The 20,762-nt window shown below is 44.2% G+C and overlaps 1 protein-coding gene across 2 annotated transcripts; it reads left to right on the plus strand.

The window, feature by feature from the left end:
• The first annotated feature begins 8,973 nt into the window (after positions 1–8,973).
• LOC142575363 (uncharacterized) lies at positions 8,974–19,661 on the plus strand. Of its 2 annotated transcripts, none has more exons than XM_075684686.1 (4): positions 8,974–9,154; positions 10,808–10,878; positions 13,556–13,642; positions 19,321–19,661. In XM_075684686.1, coding segments are annotated over exons 1-4 (468 nt in total). In that variant the 5' UTR covers positions 8,974–9,153; the 3' UTR covers positions 19,630–19,661. The 2 variants fall into 2 exon arrangements, with proteins under 2 accessions (XP_075540801.1, XP_075540800.1); XM_075684685.1 differs by lacking the exon at positions 8,974–9,154 and adding an exon at positions 9,396–9,537.
• Positions 19,662–20,762: the final 1,101 nt, after the last annotated feature.

Genomic DNA, 20,762 nt, shown 5'->3' on the forward strand with positions numbered 1-20,762 from the left:
TAGATATTTTCCAAGGTATTTACGTAAGTGGTCTGTAATTCTTGATTACGTATTGCCTCTAAGACTGCTGGTATCTCTACTGAATCAAATGCCTTTTCGTAATCTATGAAGGCCATATAGAGAGGCTTATTGTACTCTGCAGATTTCTCGATAACATGATTAATGACATGGATGTGATCCATTGTAGAGTATCCCTTCTTGACGCCAGCCTTGTTCCCTTGGTTGACTAAAGTCCAGTGTTGCCCTTGTTCTATTGGAGATTATTTCAGTAAATATTTTATATAATACTGGGAGTAAACTAATGGGCCTATAATTTTTCAAATATTTAATGTCTCCCTTTTTGTGGATTAGTATAATGTTTGCATTCTTCCAGTTTTCTGGGACCCTTCCTATAAAGACATTCGTATAGACAGTTCGTATGGACAGTTCGTATAAAGAGCCGCCAGTTTTCCAAGCATTATGTCTCCTCCATCTTTCACTAAATCGACTGTTATTGCACCTTCTTCTGCCGATCTTCCTCGTTTCATGTCTTGCAAGGCCCTTCTGACCTCATCGCTAGTTATAGGAGGAGTTTCTGTATCCTGTTTGTTTATGTTTCTAATGGAGGTATCCTGACTCCTCTCGGTACTGTACAGGTCAGTATAGAATTCTTCCGCTTCTTTTACTATATCTTCGAGATCGCTGATGATATTACCCTGCTTGTCTTTCAGTGCATACATATTGGTTTGTCCTATGCCAAGTTTCTTTCTCACTTAATTCAGGCTGCGTCCATTTTTTTACGGCTTCTTCAGTGTTTCTCACGTTATAGTTTAGAATATCACTTATTTTCGCCTTGTTGATCAGTTCTGACAGTTCCGCGAATTCTATCTTATCTCTTGAATTGGGCACTTTCATTCTTTGTCGTTTCTTTATTAGGTCCTTTGTTATTTGGGAGAGCTTGCCTACTGGTTGCCTTGGTGCCTCTCCTCCCACTTCAAGTGCTGCCTCTGAAGCTAGCCTAGTTATGGTTTCATTCATTATCTCCATGTCATCATCATCTCCCTGGTCTAAGGCTGCATATTTGTTTTGCAAGTACCAGCCTGAAATTGTCTGTCTTTACCCTTACTGCCTCTAAGTTCACCTGTTTCTTCTTGACCAATTTTACTCTTTCTCTGTTCAAATTGAGGTGAATCCTAGCCCACACCAACCTATGATCATTACACTTTACCGTACCTATCACTTCTACACCCTGCACTATGCTGGGATCAGCAGAAAGTATAAGTCAATTTCATTTCTTGTTTCACTATACGAATACCTATACCAGAGCGCCACATCATTCGCGCGCGATGGCAACAGAGGGAATGTTCAATCTTTTCTTTCTCTCACAGATCGCGGTTCTAGAAAAGCAATAATTCCCATGGTCATTTTGCTTTATCTACCAGCTTGTTGGCCAGTCTCCCTCATTGGGTATAATCCATAAAACTTGGGTAGAAACGGGGGAAAAAAGTGCAGAAGCTATTGTCGTCATCGCAGTTAGAGCGTGCAAGAGTTACGATCGCGTACTTTGTAGGTTAGCGCATCTGCAGTACCGACGAAGGCAATTAGCGCGTCGTCGCTTTCATTCGTTTGCTTAGTCTCAGCGAGTACAACAATAAAATAAATTTCAGAGCGTGCGTCCTAAGCATCGAGCCTGGCGTTAAAGACGAACTGCATAGGCCTCGTAAGGAGGGACGAATGTCATCATCAGTGTTATCAGTGTTAACATAAGTCACACACTTAGGCTCAGAGCAATACGCGGTCTTGTTCCATTTCTACATTCTGAAAAAACTCGCGGCTCAACGTTCAGAAAGAAAAAACCACGAGAAAAACATCCACCTCCATTCCGCCCTCTGGAAGCGGACGTACAGTGAACGACGTTAGACAAGCCCCACCACTACAAGCGACATGTGTTACACGCCTTCGGGTTTCATTCGCCGTTCGTCAAGCATGCGAATGTGGGTTCGACTCCCTCGACCTTTGGCGGGATTCGAACCCACTTGGAGATATCGGCGAACCTGCCGTATCTCCAAGCTAGATTCAAATTGTTATCGTGAAGGTCGAGAGTCGAACCCACTACTTTGGTGGGAGTAGAACCCTCGACCCAACATGGAGATACGGGCTAACCGGCCATATATCGTTGCATTCCAGTTGCCATCGTGAAGGTCGATTGTCGAAGCTACTACTTTTAGTATTAATTATGGCGAAGCTAATTACGCCACAGGTAATAAAGGTAGAATCAATTAAGGCACTCGAACCCATGGCCTTTGGCGGGAGAAAACCAGTAACAGGAAGTAACGACGCAATCGAATGAAAAAGTCAAGTAATGTAATGAATGTCTCGTGAGCGCACAGGCTTTGCCTTGAAAACAAAGGTTACGGCGCTAAGCAGACGAGGGCGAAATGAGACACAAACGACATGGTATTATCGTGGGTGAGCCTTCAGGAGCAATAGATTTGAGTAAATAGTTTTTAATGTTCATAAAATTTTATGCTTCCCATTGGCCGCCTCAAACTGCGTCGCAATTACGTGTATATATTCTCAATAATGCCGTACACAGTTTTGCCTCGCAGCATAGATTGACTCATGCTGGCAGAAACTGTATAACTTAACTTTGGTCTTCAAATCACGAACTGATGAGTGCATCGTGCCTAGTTCTGAATCACTCACATATCCCGTTCTTGCGGGGCACGCAATTAGCTTCAAACTTCTTCACAACCACGTTGTAGCTGTTCCAAGGCTCTCCTGCTCCAAAATGAAACATGAATGCACCGAGGGCATCCTCACCTGCATTGTGCAGGAGCCGTGCTGCCTTGTAGCATTATGGTTTATCAGAGAATCCCACAGATCTTGTGTAGATTTTCAACCTCTGCTTGAACCAGCGCTCGTTATGTTCACAACAAAAAGGTGGGCGACTGACGGAAGCTGTCCATGCTCCGTGTCCATAGTTGCTTGCCACACAGTTGTGTGGCCGAACTGTATGACGAACGCTGTGTTTTTTCTTGTCATGTCGACCAATTGTGCGATGTATTCGGTCAATACGAGCAGCATGCAGACAGAAGGCGTGTGTTTTAGTGCCAGTTTTATTAGAATGTCGGCTTTTATTTACTGGTGCATGCTTCTTCGAGTCACACTGACCAAGTGAGCCATGTGTTGGACCTATAAGAGTTACACGCAGACTGATAGTTACCGGTGAACTGGCAGCTTTATTAGAGTGCCGGCTTTCAACACTGATGCTTCTACAAGTCACGCTTACCAACTGTGCCATGTATTGGGCCAGTAAGACTTACACGCCGTCTGATGGCGAGCCGTGAACTACCAACTTTAATAAAGTCGGCAGTTCACCATACGAAATAAGGAGAGCACTTTTATCGGCCATGTCAACTTGTATTAGAATGCCGGCTTTTATTTACTGGTGCATGCTTCTTCGAGTCACACTGACCAAGTGCGCCATGTATTGGACTTATAAGAACTACACGCAGACTGATGGTTATCGGTGAACTGGCAGCTTTATTAGAGTGCCGGCTTTCAACACTGATGCTTCTACAAGTCACGCTTACCAACTGTGCCATGTATTGGGACAATAAGGCCTACACGCCGTCTGATGGCGAGCGGTGAACTGCCAGCTTTAATAAAGTTGCCAGTTCACCATACGAAATAAGGAGAGCACTTTTGTCAGCCATATCCACTTGTATTAGAATGTCGGCTTTTATGTACTGGTACATGCTTCTTCGAGTCACACTGACCAAGTGCGGCATGTATTGGACCTATAAGAGCAACAAGCAGACTGTTGGAGATCGGTGAATTGTCAGCTTTATTAGAGTGCCGGCATTCAACACTGATGCTTCTACAAGTCCTGCTGACCAACTGTGCCGTTAATTGGGTCAATAGGATCTACACGCAGACTGATGGAGAGCGGTGAGCTTTATTATTGTGCCTTTCTTTACGCACTGGTGCTACCAGTGTTACCAAATCAAGTGCCAGTGTTGCCGCCTGACTTTGGACGGGTTCGCTTGAGACAGGACAGCATCGAATTCCCAGCACTCCTGCGCCCGTTCCTGCGGCGAGCGTTGGCATCGGCGGCGTCGGCGGCGTAACCGAGCGAACGAGCACAGCGAAAGGTGAAAAAGCAAATGCGGAGTTGGAGATGAAAGCCGCGAACGGCGGAGACCAATGAGAACGGCCTGTACAGTGACGTGCGCGCGAAAAACTGGTATCATGCGAACCCGCCCGACCGCTCGATGCGTACTCGCATCTAGTTTCAGCCGGACCGTTCGTTTCGTGCTATCGTCTGCTCGTGTCAGCTCTCATTCTCGCTTTTTTTTATTTGCTTAGTTTGATCTCGTTCGTGATTATTTCAATTGCAATGGTTCGCGCTTGTTTTAGAACGCATCTATTAGGCGCCTGTTCCTGCAGCGAGCAGTGGCGATGGCGGCGACGATGGCTATGAGATGGCGCCAGAGTATAGCACGTCATCTGTTATATTTGTCGGAGGCGGCTGCTGTGAATCACACCCACGCGTCACCCATGCGTTGGCTCTCGCGATCTCCAGATTAGCGAGGCAGTCGCGGTACACTTCACTGCATTTGCAATGTGCCGCACGAGACAAATTGTCCGCGCCGGCCAATATATTGCGAAATGAAAACATATATAGAACTGCGCTCAAATTTTGCGTTAGAGAGTGTCGTAATCATCGCAATTTTTTTTCCTCGTGCACATGGCATGGGGAAAACGCGCGTGAATGTGTACAGGGGCGTATGTGTACTCTTACGTGTTCGCGCTTATGTGTCTTTGCCATTAATAATAAAAAAGCTTGCAGTTTCCCCAGAAAGGCCAAGCATTGACTGCGATAGGAAATTAGCAGACAAGCGAAATAACGAGAGCACTTTTATCGGCCATATCAACTTTTAAACATTCGCTTGCTAACTAAATCAACAAGCATGATGTCAGCGTGCACAGCATATATGAACACATCACATTCGATGACCGCGGACACTCGCCGTCGAAACGCTGGCGTGAGTGAGCGTGGCAGCAGCAGCGAGCGAAGTGACCTTCGGGCTGTGTGTCGGTTCAACGCATTCAGCGCACGGGAACACACAGCACGCACTAAGCTACGAGCCGTCTACGCAGCTAGACTCTGCCCCCAAACAGATCACTCTCGCGTCCGCCTTCTCGGCCTCCACATACAACAGGACGGCGGAGGCGAATACACCATCCAACGTCTCAAGCAGACCACTTCCAAGTCATGCGAATGGTCAGCCGCATCACCTCCAAACAATACGGACTGAAAGAAGACATACAACTCGTCCAGGCCCTGATAATCAGCCCCATTGCCTACGCTGCCCCGTACTTACCCCTCACTCCCAAGGAGATAGATCTATTAGATGTACTTCTTCGGAAAGCCTACAATCAAGCGCTCGGCCTACCACCGGGAACAGCGACACTCAAGCTTGAAGCCCTGAGATTCCATAATACAATAAGAGAAATTATAGACGCCCACCTCACAAGCCAACGATAATGTCTAGCCCTCACACCGACATGAACAGATATAGCGCGCCTAGCTAGGCTACCCCACACAAGGCAAAGGCCACGAACAAGCAATGCATCTGGCCTCCAACTTCCGGGAGCACATCAAGGTAGCCCCTACCCCCGAAGCAAAGACTCTACAGACAAAATATGGCAGTCTCCCCACCACACTATACACAGATGCCCGCCCAGTACTCCCAAAAATCAGCCATGACGGCCAGCGTTGTCAACCATAACCTTCAAGAGGTGGTCTCGATGACGGTCCGCACTACCAGCGCCCTCGTAGCGTAGGAGACAGCCATCGCCTTGGCCATCGCGTCTAGTCTGACCAATGAGTACGTCACAATTATCACTGACTGCCAGGCAGCTTGCCGTAGCTATGCGAGAGGCAGAATATCTTCAATCGCCCACCGACTGCTCAAACAAGCGTGCCCTATTCCCGGATGTTGAAATAGTACGGACTCCAGGAGACGAGTCCCTCCGTGGAAATCAGCGTGCGCACGCTGTAGCCCGAGCTCATGCCTCCCGGGCGCCACAAGAGAGGGTTACGGCCGCATCTATGGAGCCCGTACCTTTACAATACAACGCCATACTACAACACCACAGATTGAACAGACGACAATACCCACCTCCACACTAGACCCTCTCACGTGAAGACGCCGTAGCATGGCGAAAATTACAAACCAATACATACCACCATTTAAGCAGACTACACGCAATATACCCTACCCTATATTCATACAAATGCCCCCTTTGTAACGACTACGCCTCCCTATATCACACCACATGGGCATGCCCAAACGTCAAGGCAGCCCCGCAAATACCCAACCCCATCCCGAGCAGTGGGAGGCCGTGCTGACTAGTTCGCACCCTCGTAACCAGCAACAACTGGTGCGGCGGGCCCGGGAGACAGCAAGAGCCGCAGGAGCCCTATGACTAAGGGCACCTCCCGCACAAACAGAAAGACACCTGCTTGTCCCTTTTTCTTTAAATAAATGTTCCTCTTCCTCCTCAAGATACGGCCGCGCCACCACACTGCCGCCACATACGCAGTTGCAGTATGCTCAATCGACCCCAAGTGAGCGGGAAACCAAATGAGATAATGCGCAGAGGTACTTTTGGCGTTTTGGAGAATGCGGAGGGCCTGGGGGGAGACCATACCGGTTTGGTAGGCCTTAATGGCTGCCTTGGAATCACTATATATTGCCTCTCTGCGACCATCGAGTACAGCCAGCGCGATTGCAACCTGTTCGGCTACCACGGGCCTCAAATTGCGTACCGTAGCGCAGCAAGTGAGCCTTGAATTGGAGTCTACGATGGAGATGGCGAATGCCTATTGTTGGACATATGCCGCGGCATCCACGAAGCTTGCCTCAATGTGGTTATTGCGGACATGCTCGAGTAGAGCTGTACCCGTGGCCCGACGTCTGCCGACGTTGTTTGCGGGGTGCATATTGCAGGGAAGGGGCGCGATGTGCAGTTGAGACCTGAAGTCGTTGGGAAACCGCACGGCGTCAGGGCACTGGTCAACAGGATTGAGGCCCATCTCGTCGAGTATTTTGCGGCCTGTCGGGGTGCCGGATAGCCTGACCAGCTGTGAGTGCTCTTGTGCCTCGACAATCTCTTCGAGCGTGCTGTGGACTCCGAGCTTCAACAGGTTTTCGGTGTGGGTGCTTGCAGGTAAGCCGAGGGCAAGCTTAAAGACTTTTCTGATGAGTGAATTGAGCTTGTTCCCCTCTGCAACATGCCAATTATGCATGGCCGCCGAGTATGAAATGTGGCAGAGAACAAAAGCATGTAATGCGGATGAGATTGTCTTCCTTGATTCCCCGGTGCCTGTTGGCGATCCTCCGAATGAGGCCGAGAGCACTCTTTGTCTTGGCCGTGATCTTTCTGAGTGCGGTTCCATTGGAACCGTTAGACTCGATATACATCCCCAATATTCTGAGCGAGTCCACTCTGGGTACCGGAGAACCGTCACCAGTGAATAGCCGTATTTCGCTTTCGGACGCCGGTTTCCAATCACGATGGCCGCCGCCTCTGAGTCTTTTCTTGTAGAGAAGTAGCTCAGATTTTGATGGAGAAAATCTGAGCCGAGTGGGGAGGAGGAAGCGCTCGGTCGCATCGATGGCGCTCTGCATGGCGGCTTCAACTTGGCCGTCACTCCCACCGACTCACCAAATGGTGATGTCATCTGCGTAGATGGTATGGTTGATTCCCTGAATCTTCGCGAGCTACTTAGAAAGCCCGGTCATTGGGATGTTAAATAATGTTGGCGAGATGACTGAGCTCTGAGGCGTGCCGCGTGAACCGAGGGTGATCTCTTGCGAAAGGTATCCTTCGATCTTGAGCTTGGCAGTTCTCTTGCTAAGGAAGGATCGGACGAAGTCGTAGGCCCTCTTCCCGAGCCCGAGGCCGGCAATAGACTGTAGAATGAACTCGGGTGAGATATTGTCGAACACCTTCTGCAGGTCTAATCCAAGGATGGCTCTGGTATCTCCCGTGCTCCGGTCGATGATCCGATGCTTTATCAGCTTCATGACGTCCTGTGTCGAGAGGCCGGCTCTGAAACGAATCATATTGTGGGTGTACATGTCATTGGCCTCGACGTGCACCTTGAGCCGGTTGAGCAGGGCATGCTCTGCAACCTTACCGACACAGGACGTCAGGGAAACTGGTCTTAGATTCTCTATTCCTGGTGCTTTACCAGGTTTGGGGATGAGTTCCGTGCAGGCCGCCTTCCCCTGTGTGGGGACCTGTCCACTGCGCCAGACTTCATTAATCCTTTGAGTGAGAAAGTGAGAGCCGCCTCAGCTTCGTACGCTTTCACTCGCACATACAGCATACGACGCCCGGTGACAGTGTTATCATCCTTGGAGTTTATACGGAACAACAAGGTGACGGCGATGGCTGAAACGCGCCTGCAGTGTCCATATAATTTCTGTCGCATCAAAATAGTGCCAACCACTACACTGCACATTTATTGCAGCTTCCGAAGCTGCAGCAAATTATACTTAAGAAGTGGTGAAGTATCACAACTTGATATAGAAACAGAATGAGTTCATTTTAACAGTCATATTCCAGTTTCCGAAATTATCGACAGTGTTTAAGCGGAGGTAATAATTTACTTTTTGCAAGTGCCGTAATTCAGTTGGTAGCAAGCATTAAATCGTTGCACACCGGCTAACATGTGAGTCATACATCTTCTATTTTCCTGCTCTATTGCATGCTGATGACATTCTGTGCACTTTTGTCTGCAACCTTTCATCAATTACCATTTTGTCGGTCTGTCCACATCGACACATTTTCACGGACCAAATGGCAAGACACTGAACAAATGCCAGATTGCTAGCGCCTATTTTTTTATCTTTCACACACATACATAAGCAAGGCAAAAGATCCCGTGGTGCCAGCTTCAAACGTCGTGGGGCACATTGTTAGTGGGATAGTAGTGTGCAGTGCTTGCAGAAGTAGATTCTTTAGAGAACACCTGAGTGGGTAGTAGCGTCTCGTTTCAACGATGGCCTTGCCACACAGGCGTACAATTTCAAGATATATTTCTTCTCTGAAGAACGTCGAATAAACTTGAACATCTCGCAAGGAGGTACTGAAAGTAAGCAAGCTCTCAGCATGCCGGATAAGTAATGGAACTTAAGGACACCGCGTGGGCTCCACTGCAAAGAACTAACGTAGAGAATACGCCAATGAATGGTAATGGCAGTGGCCGTCGGACAGCAACACCTTGTTTAAAGGTCCACGCGAAGTCGTCATCAAACTGGCTCTTCCCAGTTACTTTGTTTATTGCGCCAGCCGTCAATTCAATTTAAATTTCACGTCACGTCGTGCCTAAAGGAAAGTAGGAACAACGTGGATAAAAGCACAACTGCGCCGATTGTCAAGCGGGCAAAGTATACGCCATGGAAGTGGGGAGTACGCCTCCCTGCTTGCAGGGTGGGATTGGCATGATGAAATTCTTCTACTTTTTGTTTACGTTTGGTAAGAATCCAGAGTTCCTTTTCTCTTGTTTGTAGGGTATTTCCATGTACATGGCACAAAGTACTTGTAATTAAGTAAGTACTCGTGCCAATTAAGATGGAGAGAAAGCCGAGATTAGAAACGACGTTTGGTTCACCGATTCCAGATATTTTAGCTGCGTACAGTTCTGTGGCTACCCATGTTTCTCTGCCATCCACCACTACTCTCTTCCTTTCTCTTAACTTTACGCCTAACATTTTTCATTCCATCGCTATTTGTGCGCTCCTTAACTTGTTCTCGAGCTTGGTTTTTGCCCGGTATGTTAACACCGGTAGAATGCAATGATTGTACACTTTTCAACGAGACGGTTAAGCTCCCAGTCAGTATTTGGTAATGCCTGCCGTATGCGCTCCAACTTATTTTTATTCTCTAAATTTACTTGTCATGGTTGGGGTCCCCTTGTATTCCAGTTGACATTAAGATAATCTAATTGAGTGTGGCAGCCCATGTAATGCGTAGGGTAGATAACCGGTGGATCATTTGCGTTACAGAATAGCTGCCAAGGGAAGAGAAGCGTAGACGAAGAGGGCAGAAGATTAGTTGAGACGACGAAATAAGAAAATATGCAGGCGCAAGTTGGAATCAGCTAGCGCAAGACAGAGGTGATTGGAGAACTTTGGGAGAGGCCTTCGTCGATGCAGTGGACATAAAGATAGTCTCATGATAATGATAGTTCTGTGGACGTCCTGTAAAGCCTCAGCGTTGCGTTCATCTTAATTGGTGCTCGGCCTTCCTTGAATATACGGTCGCACCAACTTACCGCAAGATGTGCTGCTAAAAAAATACCTTGAACCATGCAGTTGCCGTCCCGCCATCGTCATCATACTGTCAGGCGTCGTTGTTATATAGTTGTAATTCCGTCATGCTTATGGTCAACTCTGGCAAGCGAATGTTATAGCAACGTTGGCCGATACCGGAAAACTCTGTAAGCGTAAACAGCCGGTGCATCGGAAGTCTTAGAATGACCGCTAAAATATTTAAATAAACCTGTCTTCAGCGATACGGTGCACTGCTACATTGCTCGAATACTAATCACATTAGCGTCTACAGACATCCTGAAATGGTTCCTGCAGGATTTTTTTCTCGTTCCTCCCAAGCTTTGTTCCTATTCCCCCGTTCTTTCTTTCTCGTGGCTGCCGATTAACGCTAAAATGCGGGGTACATATTCGCACAATGCAGAGTGCGAACTGGCTATAAGCGTAATATTTCATTGGGTCATTGCGTGTTTCAGTGCCTTTCACCGTTGCTGACCCATTAGTGAACGAGGCCCTGTGTCCCAACAGGACGTGGAACCCTAAAATGGTAAGATCTTTTCAATCTATCTAAAAGTTTACAGAAGGTATTTAATAATTTCGTTTACCATACACATGTCAGCATCGCGATTTTTAAACTTAGTAGACTTTTAAAAAAAACGCTTCACAAACGTCTCAGAAAAAACTTTTAGTGAAATATTTGACGGAGCACACCACCACAGTTATGAGTGACATTGCAGGGCAGCTCTTAATAGAAATTAACAGTTGAAGGAATGCATTCGCCTGCGTTACTGTTTAAGTACCAAGAACGTTCTCCTAAGGGGACACTAGTCAGCTATTTCCATTCTGAACAGCGTCAAGCACATTTTCTGATACCTTCGGTATGGAAGAGCATTCGATATAGGGGATTTCGGTGCACGCTAACTGTGACAGATCGTCGTGAAGTGTTCCGTCGGTGTATGATCAAAATAATATATATATATATATATATATATATATATATATATATACTATTAAATTAAGAATGTAATAGCAGAAAGCAAATGATAAGAAAATGACGGGGAACTTTAGAAAATATCGCGTCTATAATGTGTTCGAAGCTTATATTTCTTTTTACGATGCCTTCTCTCAAATTTCTCAATAGACTCTAAAGTAATGTTGTAAGTTTTAAGAGGCAAAGAAAGCTTCCTTTAAATCGGAGACAAGCTTTAATGCGATGACAACGAAGAATTCACCAGCCCTTCCACTCTTTGAAGAAGGACGAGCCGCGATGGTGTGGTGTGTTTTACCTTAATCAAAGTATCTAGGTATTATTATTATTATTATTATTATTATTATTATTATTATTATTATTATTATTATTATTATTATTATTATTATTATTATTATTATTATTATTATTGAAAGACACAGTCAACGAATACATCTTTTTACTGCGGAGAGATTCATCCTTATTCTTTTATAAAGTAGTCACGTGTGCAAGTACCGCCGCATGGGAGAAGGGAATTCCACAATGTTTACAACAGCGTATACGTCTGCTCTACCCTTGAGGGAAAGTTGAAGCAGTTGCTTTCTAACTGGGACATGCTACCGCCATAAGACAAACACATATTAGACAAGTACGGGCGGTACGGCTGATTGGTTGTCGGCTGAATAAATATGTACAGCGGTCGTCCTTTTATTTTTTTTGTCTATGTGTTTGTGTCTCGGCTTGTTGAGCTAACATACCGTTCTTATAATGCAAGACCAACTAGCCGAGCAGTCGGACCTTTTAAAGCAGTTGCTCATTTTATCTTTGGTAAGTTCTTTTTCCTCGCCTTTGCGTAAACTGTAAGGACGTAGCTCTTCCGTTGATTCACTTTGTCTGCTGTGCAGAATACAAGCATCTTGAATGCGTCTTCAAACAAGCAAAACATCGCGCGTGGTTTTATTCGGCCAAGTGCTGACCAGCCAACACCGCCGGCGTTTGCAACAATTCCTATCCTTGGCCCACATGACGTCCCTATACTGCCATTATCAAGACTTAAGTCAGCGTCTTCGTGCCAGTGTAGCCATCTATATTTTCTTGTTCTTTGCATAATTATATTTTTGAGCCCAGCTCTTAATGGCCCGTTCCTGCGGCGAGCGTCAGCATCGGTGGCGTAACCGAGCGAACGAGCACAACAGCGAAAGATGAAGGAACGAACTCGGCGCGGCAGATGAAAGACGTGAGCCGCAAACGGTGGACACCAATAAGAACGACCCCTTCAGTGACGCGTGTGCGGGAAACTGGTTTCATACGGATTCGCACTACCGCTCGATGCGTACTCGTATCTGGTCTCAGCCGGACTTATAGTTTTGTACTATCGTCTGCTTGCATCAGCTCTCGCTCGCGCTTGTTTCGACAGTCATGGTTTGCGATTGCTTTGTAATCTGATTGTATGCGCGACGTGAATTACATAGTACTTTCTGGAAGCCAAGCGGCACCAGCGATTACGCTGGAAAATTTGACGAGTCATGTATAAAAGCCGACACGGTTGACTCGCAGATCATATTTTCAACAATTACTGACTGTTACACGTCTCTCTTAAATTGTTTATCTCATTATATCGCGAAATAAATACACGTATAGACCTGTGCTCCAATTTCGAATTAGGGAGTGTCGTAATCATCGGTAATTTTTTTTCTTGCGGATGGAAAACTGCTAGCGTCCACCAGTGTTAACCAGTGTCAACAGCCGATTCCTATCTGTTTCCCTAGCTTTTTGTGAAACAGCAGGAGCAGCAGCAGCAGCAGCAGCAGCAGTAGCAGCAGTAGTAATAGTAGTAGTAGTAGTAGTAGTAGTAGTAGTAGTAGTAGTAGTAGTAGTGGTAGTAGTAGTAGTAGAAGTAGTAGTAGTAGTAGTAGTAGTAGTAGTAGTAGTAGTAGTAGTAGTAGTAGTAGTAGTAGTAGTACCTATTGTAAGCAGCTCTTCACAGTTTCGACAAGGAGATGGTCTTCGTCAGGCCAACAAGTCCTCTTGCCGAAGCACTGGCTCCCGAGTCTTCCCTTGTTCGATCTTTGCAGATCACTTCAAATCTGCATCTTCCTGTGCACGCGTCTCTTACTTAGATTTCGCTGTGTGCTGTTACTCGCGTAGAAATTGTTATAATTACCAATCAGCATGCTTTTTCTGGGTATTAATCTCTGATACCTTATGCAAAGAAGTAAGGTGCCATTTTCGAGTACAGATAAATTTACATCTGCAGGACAGCAGCAGGCACCGCTGTGTTTACTTCTGTCGGCAAGGAAATGGATGGATCATGGGCTTTTTCTTTAATGGAACGAAATGCTGGGTAAGTGAGCAATAAGTTCGCTTTGCACGACTGCATCTTTGGGAAGCCCTGAGGTCCAAATTGCTACAGTATAAGCCCGCACCAATGGGGCTTAAAATTTGACACGCTGAGCTGCAGTGGTAGCGCGAGCAAATGTCGATTCCCGCAGTAGCTGCCTTTGTTCGCGTTTTATGGTTATGTGAAGATCATTTTGTACATTTCTTATGTATCCCCGTAAAAGGCTTCATTTAAGCTTTGGTCTCGGGACTGAATTTCGGTGTCATATTTCGCTCCAATTCAATTAGTAGAATATTCATGTCATATAAAAAGGTTTTCGATAAATAGTGTGTAATATCTATACCTTCTATGAACGAACGCACTGTCGTAACTGATCCAAATAGGGTGGAAGGTTGGACAGGGGGAAAGGACTCACAGGAGGCCCAGTGTCAGTGTGTTTCGTTTCGATAATAAGTATTTGTCTGTTTTTGTTTTGTTTTAATGATGGCCTAAACCTTTAATGACTTTAATACTTACTTGTTCAGCTTCCGCAATTAAAATCTCCACCTTCACGTGAAGAGTAAGATAGTTGATTAGTGCAAGTTAGCGGTTAGCTACCTTAACATTGAGTCATGCAAATAATGCAAGGCTATTCAAGTAAGCCACCTCTGTAGAGGCAAGATAGCGCTGTATGTCAGAGGTGACTTTAAAAAATGAAATTACTTTTCGGCGCACGTGCGAAGGGGGCATAGATAGACTAACGCTAATTTGTTTTTTCCTGAACCGGAACCGTAGTTAAGAGAGAGTGAGAGAGAGCTCTCTAATGGGTCCTGGAGAGATTAGCCTGGTGGCGCGCCTAGCATGCTACTCCATATAGATATGATGAAATGAAATATGCATAGCGCACGTCACACATAACAACTAAACCACCATGACGTAAAATATACAAAAATTATGGGGTTTTACGTGCCAAAACCACTTTCTGATTATGAGGCACGCCGTAGTGGAGGGCTCCGGAATTTCGACCACCTGGGGTTCTTTAACGTGCACCTAAATCTAAGTACACGGGTGTTTTCGCCCTCATCGTAATGCGGCCGCCGTGGCCGGGATTCGATCCCGCGACCTCGTGCTCAGCAGCCCCACACCATAGCCACTGAGCAACCATGGCGGGTGTACTGTACATACATACATACATACATACATACATACATACATACATACATACATACATACACACACACACACACACACACATACATACATACATACATACATACATACATACATACATACATACATACATACATACATACATACATACATACATACATACATACATACATACATACATACATACATACATACATACATACATACATACATACATACATACATACATACATACATACATACATACATACATACATACATACATACATACATACATACATACATACATACATACATACATACATACATACATACATACATACATACATACATACATACATACATACATACATACATACATACATACGGGACACAACGCCAACGCCACGCGTGCGGCTGCTGTGTCAGTATATTTGCAGCATTTGTCAGTAATCAGTGCAAGCGCGTTCCAGCGGCCCAGTGTTCTGCCACTGCGCATTCAAATCGGGCCTCAGTGATGCGCACTTTTATTCTTTGCTTATTTTATGTCAGAAACAATCTGCAGCCTATTTTTAACCTTAAGCGTGGCAAAATCATCTCAGTTGTTAAGAAAGGCGATAACTCATTATTAAATAACGACAGACCTATTTGCATTCTACCATCCTTTAGAAGAGTTCTTGATAAACTAATTGAGATACGGCTAACGAAATACCTTTCTAAATTTAATATCCTCTCTTCATGCCAGTTTAGTTTTCACCATGGATATTCCACTGAGCTGGCACTCATTCATCTTACTGACCAACTAAAAAAATTAATCGACGAAGGATTTCTCGCCGCCTCAGTTTTTATCAATCTAGCGCAAGCATTTGATAGCATAAATCATAATATCCTGATCTATAAGCTCGAAACAATTGGCATTAGTAGGCCTGCTCTCTCACTACTAAAAAGCTACTTATATAACAGAGTTCAAGTTCTTTCTATTTCCAATGCTTATTCTCGGTAGCGAATTACTAACATTGGTGTGCTCCAGGGATCTATCCTGGGGCCACTTCTGTTTTTGGTTTATATTAATGATTTACCTAACTGTCTTTCTTCGACAGAATGCATTCTGTACGCAGATGACACCACTATATTCACCTTTCATAAAGATATCTCATCTCTCGTTAATAAGTTAAATGCTAACTAGAAAATATCTTAAGGTGGTGTAATGTTAACATGTTATCTATTAAGGCAACTAATACCAAATTTGTTGTATTCTCTTTGCATCAGCGAAACATACCATCCATTCCACCTATCACTTTTGGTCCTCACAGCCTTCGTCAAAGTTCGTGTTCATCTTTCCTTGGTATTCTACTTGATTGTAGATACCAATACTACTTGACTGTAGAACACATATTGCTCACATAAAAATGAAGATAGCTTATGGTATACGCATCTTAATTAAAACACGCCCTTACTTCACACGTACCACGTTACTCTCACTCTAGCAATCTTTTGTCCACTCTCACATTACTTATGGCATACGATGTTGGGAAAACACATATAATATTCATATTGCGTCTCTCCAGACAGTTCAGAACCGAGCCATAAGAATAAATACTAACAGTTTACGCTTTTCTAATGCCACTTCCCTACTACACGAGAATAACATCCTCACCATTTCTGGACTCACTAGATACAACCTAGGTTTTTTTGTTCTACAGATTTGTAAATAATGAGCTACCATCGATCCCATTTTCACCATCTAACCTGATGATTCATAGTACCACCAGATTTTCGTTGAATAACAATTTTCTTCTACCAAGAATCCGCACTAACTATGGTAAACAGACTGTAGAATTCCCTTCCATATCAATATGGAACACGCTTCCTTCCATTATGAAAAACGCTAGATCTTCATCACAATTTAAAAGAGGACTAAAAATGCATTTTTTTATTGCCAGATTAACGACAAGGATTACTGTAGTCGGTCTTTGCTCGCTTTTCTGTTTTCTCATTTTTTCTTTTGTTGTTGTAAATAAACTATTGATATTTTGTTCCCGCCCAATATTTCCTGCTACTATGAGATATGCTAAACCATGTTATTATTTGTAATCAATTCTGTATTTTGTTCTGTAACCGTTATTTTCTTGTTGCTTGTATACTTCCTTATTATATGCTACTGTTGCTTCGTGATGTTAACTATAATAACTGTTTTTGTACAGAAGGTCCCGATACAGTCTTTGACTATGGGATCTCCTTCTGTATACCAAATACTTGCAATGTGACCCAACCTCTAATAGTAATAAATTCTGATACATACATACATACATACATACATACATACATACATACATACATACATACATACATACATACATACATACATACATACATACATACATACATACATACATACATACGTACATACATACATACATACATACATATCAATCAATTAATCAATCAATCAATTTTTTATTATTACATAAAAATAATATACAGATAGTGGTATACAGAAGGAGCTACCATAGTTAAAACTGAATTGGGACCTCCTGTTCATGGTTGACATAAAAGTTCATAAGGCAAGCAACAGCAGCTCAATTGCTACAATTGCAGTAATGATAAATAATGAGATACAAACCTAAGTAGATGAGTTAATTAATAGACAATATAACGACAGTAAGCAATATTTCGAAACTAGATAAAACTAAAGTAGAAGAGGAAGAAAGAGACAGACAGACAGACAGACAGACAGACAGACAGACAGACAGACAGACAGACAGACAGACAGACGGACGGACGGACGGACGGACGGACGGACGGACGGACGGACGGACGGACGGACGGACAGACAGACAGACAGACAGACAGACAGACAGACAGACAGACAGACAGACGGACGGACGGACGGACGGACGGACGGACGGACGGGATTTCAAAAATTCAAATTCGAAAACGGCCACGTCCAGTGCATTGGGCGTGTTAAAGATCTCCAGGTGTTCAAAATTAATTCGGAGTTCCCCACTACGGCGTGCCTTATAATCAAATCGTGGTTTTGGCACATGAAACCCCAGAATTCAATGCAATGCTTCAGAAGTTCTTGCAGTTTTGTTTGTTAAGCTTTGGCTGCCTTCATTCGTCAAAATGTCGAAGCAATTTATATTAAACGCAGAAGGCAATAAGGCTCTGAGGACACGCATGATCGCGACAAACCGCAGCGGTTGCACTTGTCGATGTGGTTAAATCCAAAAGCGTTGGCTTGCCCCCGAAATGTCTTAAGGTTCTTATATGCCGCTTATGCATTCGTATGCAGACATATGTATTCATTACGTAAATCTTTCAATATTTGGCTTCTGGGCCAGATATATATTGTGTTGGAACCGTGCCGTCTAACAATCCTACTAATGTCTCGCTTTAGCGCAACTCAGTTTGAGTATGAAGGGACGGGGACAAGTGACATGATAAGCGCTCATCCTGTCGCTTGTCCCTGTCCCTTCATACTCAAACTGAGTTACGCTAAAGCGAGACAAGAATATGATGCACCAACTCGCCCATTCAGCAGTTCTTGTTAAATCCTATTACTGTTCGTTTGATTACTATAACTTAGCACTTTGTTGAAAATGATCAGTTTGCGAAAAGTCACAATGCCATTTGAACTCATAGGGACGAAGGTTAGGAAAATCTATGTGGTAACCATCATTCTCATGCTGACTAAACCGCCCTTTTTGCTGCTCCTGGAGACACAGTACAACAGTTCCCTGGAATAATTATATGAAGCTTTATGATGTTTACAGACTCACGTGTTATGTTTAAGCTTGGTACGCGCAGAATACCTAAACATTTTGCTAGGCGCAGATTCTACATTATCGTAGCATCCTTGTCTGAATTTTTGTCTGTTCGCTGCATTGTTTTCTTTTGAACCTCTGTTGCCGTCTACATCGTTTTTTCGATGACGAACGCACAAAGAAAACTGTCTTTGGTGCTCAGGGTGGGAGCATTGTCGTGGGCTTGTGCCCCACGACAACGCTCCTACCCGCACAGCAGTGGGTACGCAGCACTAAGTAACAAAAACTGACAACGTTATCTTATCTCTCACTTGCTGTGCTCCTCGTGTGTTATCCCCTACAGCTGGTTATCTCCACGACTGAAACAAGAGCTTAAAGGAAAGCATTTTCAAGATGTAGAGGACATAAGAAAACGACTGAAGCTTCGGTTTGCAAGAGTTCTAGAATAATCTCGAACAATGAATAAAGCGATGGTTCGTTGGTGGCTATCTCTAAATTCAACCAAAGTCCTTGAATACTTAGAAGGACCATGCTGAACGCAGTATAGGCTGTCCATTTCGCAGGTGTTTTTTTTTCTCTACCCTAATATTGTTACGAGATTGTGTGTGCTTACTTGAATCTATGCCCCCCTTACTCAATGCCCCATGTAGGGGCCTCGTAAGGTATTTAGAAAATATTATTTATGTTGTAGTAAAGTAATTAGTCCTTCCTGCTGTATAGGTAAGCCTGCAAGCACAAATCATGTTAGCGCTTAACAGGACAATTCTTGTTTTCCTTTCGTTTTAGTACAGCGATGACATAAATGGAACGTGCTTTGACGGTTACTGCTACAAAACACCGCCCACTGGCGTGGATATCCGTCCCCCTAAGGTTTCAAAGGAAGCCACTACAACAAAGAATGTACTGGAGAACACACTCAACACTCAACCCATGAAAACCACCAAGGGACCGACTGCTACCCAAAAGAAGAAAAAGAAAAAGAAAAAGAAGAAGGAGAAGGAGGAGGACGAGAAAACGAATGATGAGAAGAAGAAGAAAAAGAAAAAGACGATAAAAAGAAAGAACGAGGAAAAAATAGTACCGCAAGAGTGGTAGGCACTGACCCTTTGAAGTTATTTTTGTGCCGAAATTAATAAAGCCTATTAGGACAGAAAACATATTATTCTTCGCTGTTGCAGTGTCTTCGCTCGGATTGTGCTGATATCCAAGACTCGTAGCGTCAGACCAAAACGCATATTCACGGGTGCGAAAGCATCTGGGCTTTGCAGTGAAGTCGTCAGGGCGCATTACCATCGTTCATTGCATCTGCAGTTCCACATAATAGAAGAGTTGGAAGAATTTAAAGGTTTAATTACTGTAACCCAAATGCTGAAATATCACAGCCCATTCTTTTTGACAGACGAGGTCTTGGAGTAGAATGCTGATAGGAGAATTACAGTGAGGATGCTTTTAATATAAGATAGACGTGTGAAGCGCTATAAAAGGTACAAGCTTAAGGTCCGCGCACCTATGCGCTGAATTCTAGTCCTGGCGGTGGCATCTTTGAAACATTTATTGAGAACATAGAATCAGTAAAAAAAAGAAAAGAAAAGATAAACACTAGTCATGTAGAACTAATGCTAAAGTTCAATGAGAACCTAAAATTTTTATAATTAGTTGATTATGCATTTTGATTTCTCGTAGAAGCAATGTGCGCCTCATTGGTTTATCCAGCTCAACGTCTACATATATGTTAATGCGCCATAGGCGATTCTTTAAAATTCTGTATATTCTAAAAAAAATTCAGTCCCCTTCCATGCTGTGAAGAAGGATAACCAACGATTAAATAATTTATTAGGTAATTAATTACTTCAATTATTAAATAAAACGTCGCCGCCAAACACGGGAGCAGTGGCGCGAGCGCGTTCGCATGGTAACGCCGAGGGGCGCCCACGAGTTAGCTGCGGAAGAAGACGACGCTGGAGCCGATCCTGATGATACTTTTGTGTCTAAACACGAACACGATCCTGGGGAAACTAGCTCACGTCAAAGCAAGAACAGCATGTGTAATCCTCTTTCTTTCTTTGTAATCTCGATGCCCGACTTTGTCGTGCCCTCTTTCCTTCTGCGATGAAGGTCGCCATGTCCAGCAATATCATATCACTGTAGTCTATGTACACGGTGCTAAATAACCGGGGTGCAAACGCGGAAACGTGTAAAACGAAACGGGCAGCACGAACGCTATTTTC

This window comes from Dermacentor variabilis, chromosome 3 (genome assembly GCF_050947875.1).
Source record: "Dermacentor variabilis isolate Ectoservices chromosome 3, ASM5094787v1, whole genome shotgun sequence".
NCBI classification, from domain to species: domain Eukaryota; kingdom Metazoa; phylum Arthropoda; class Arachnida; order Ixodida; family Ixodidae; genus Dermacentor; species Dermacentor variabilis.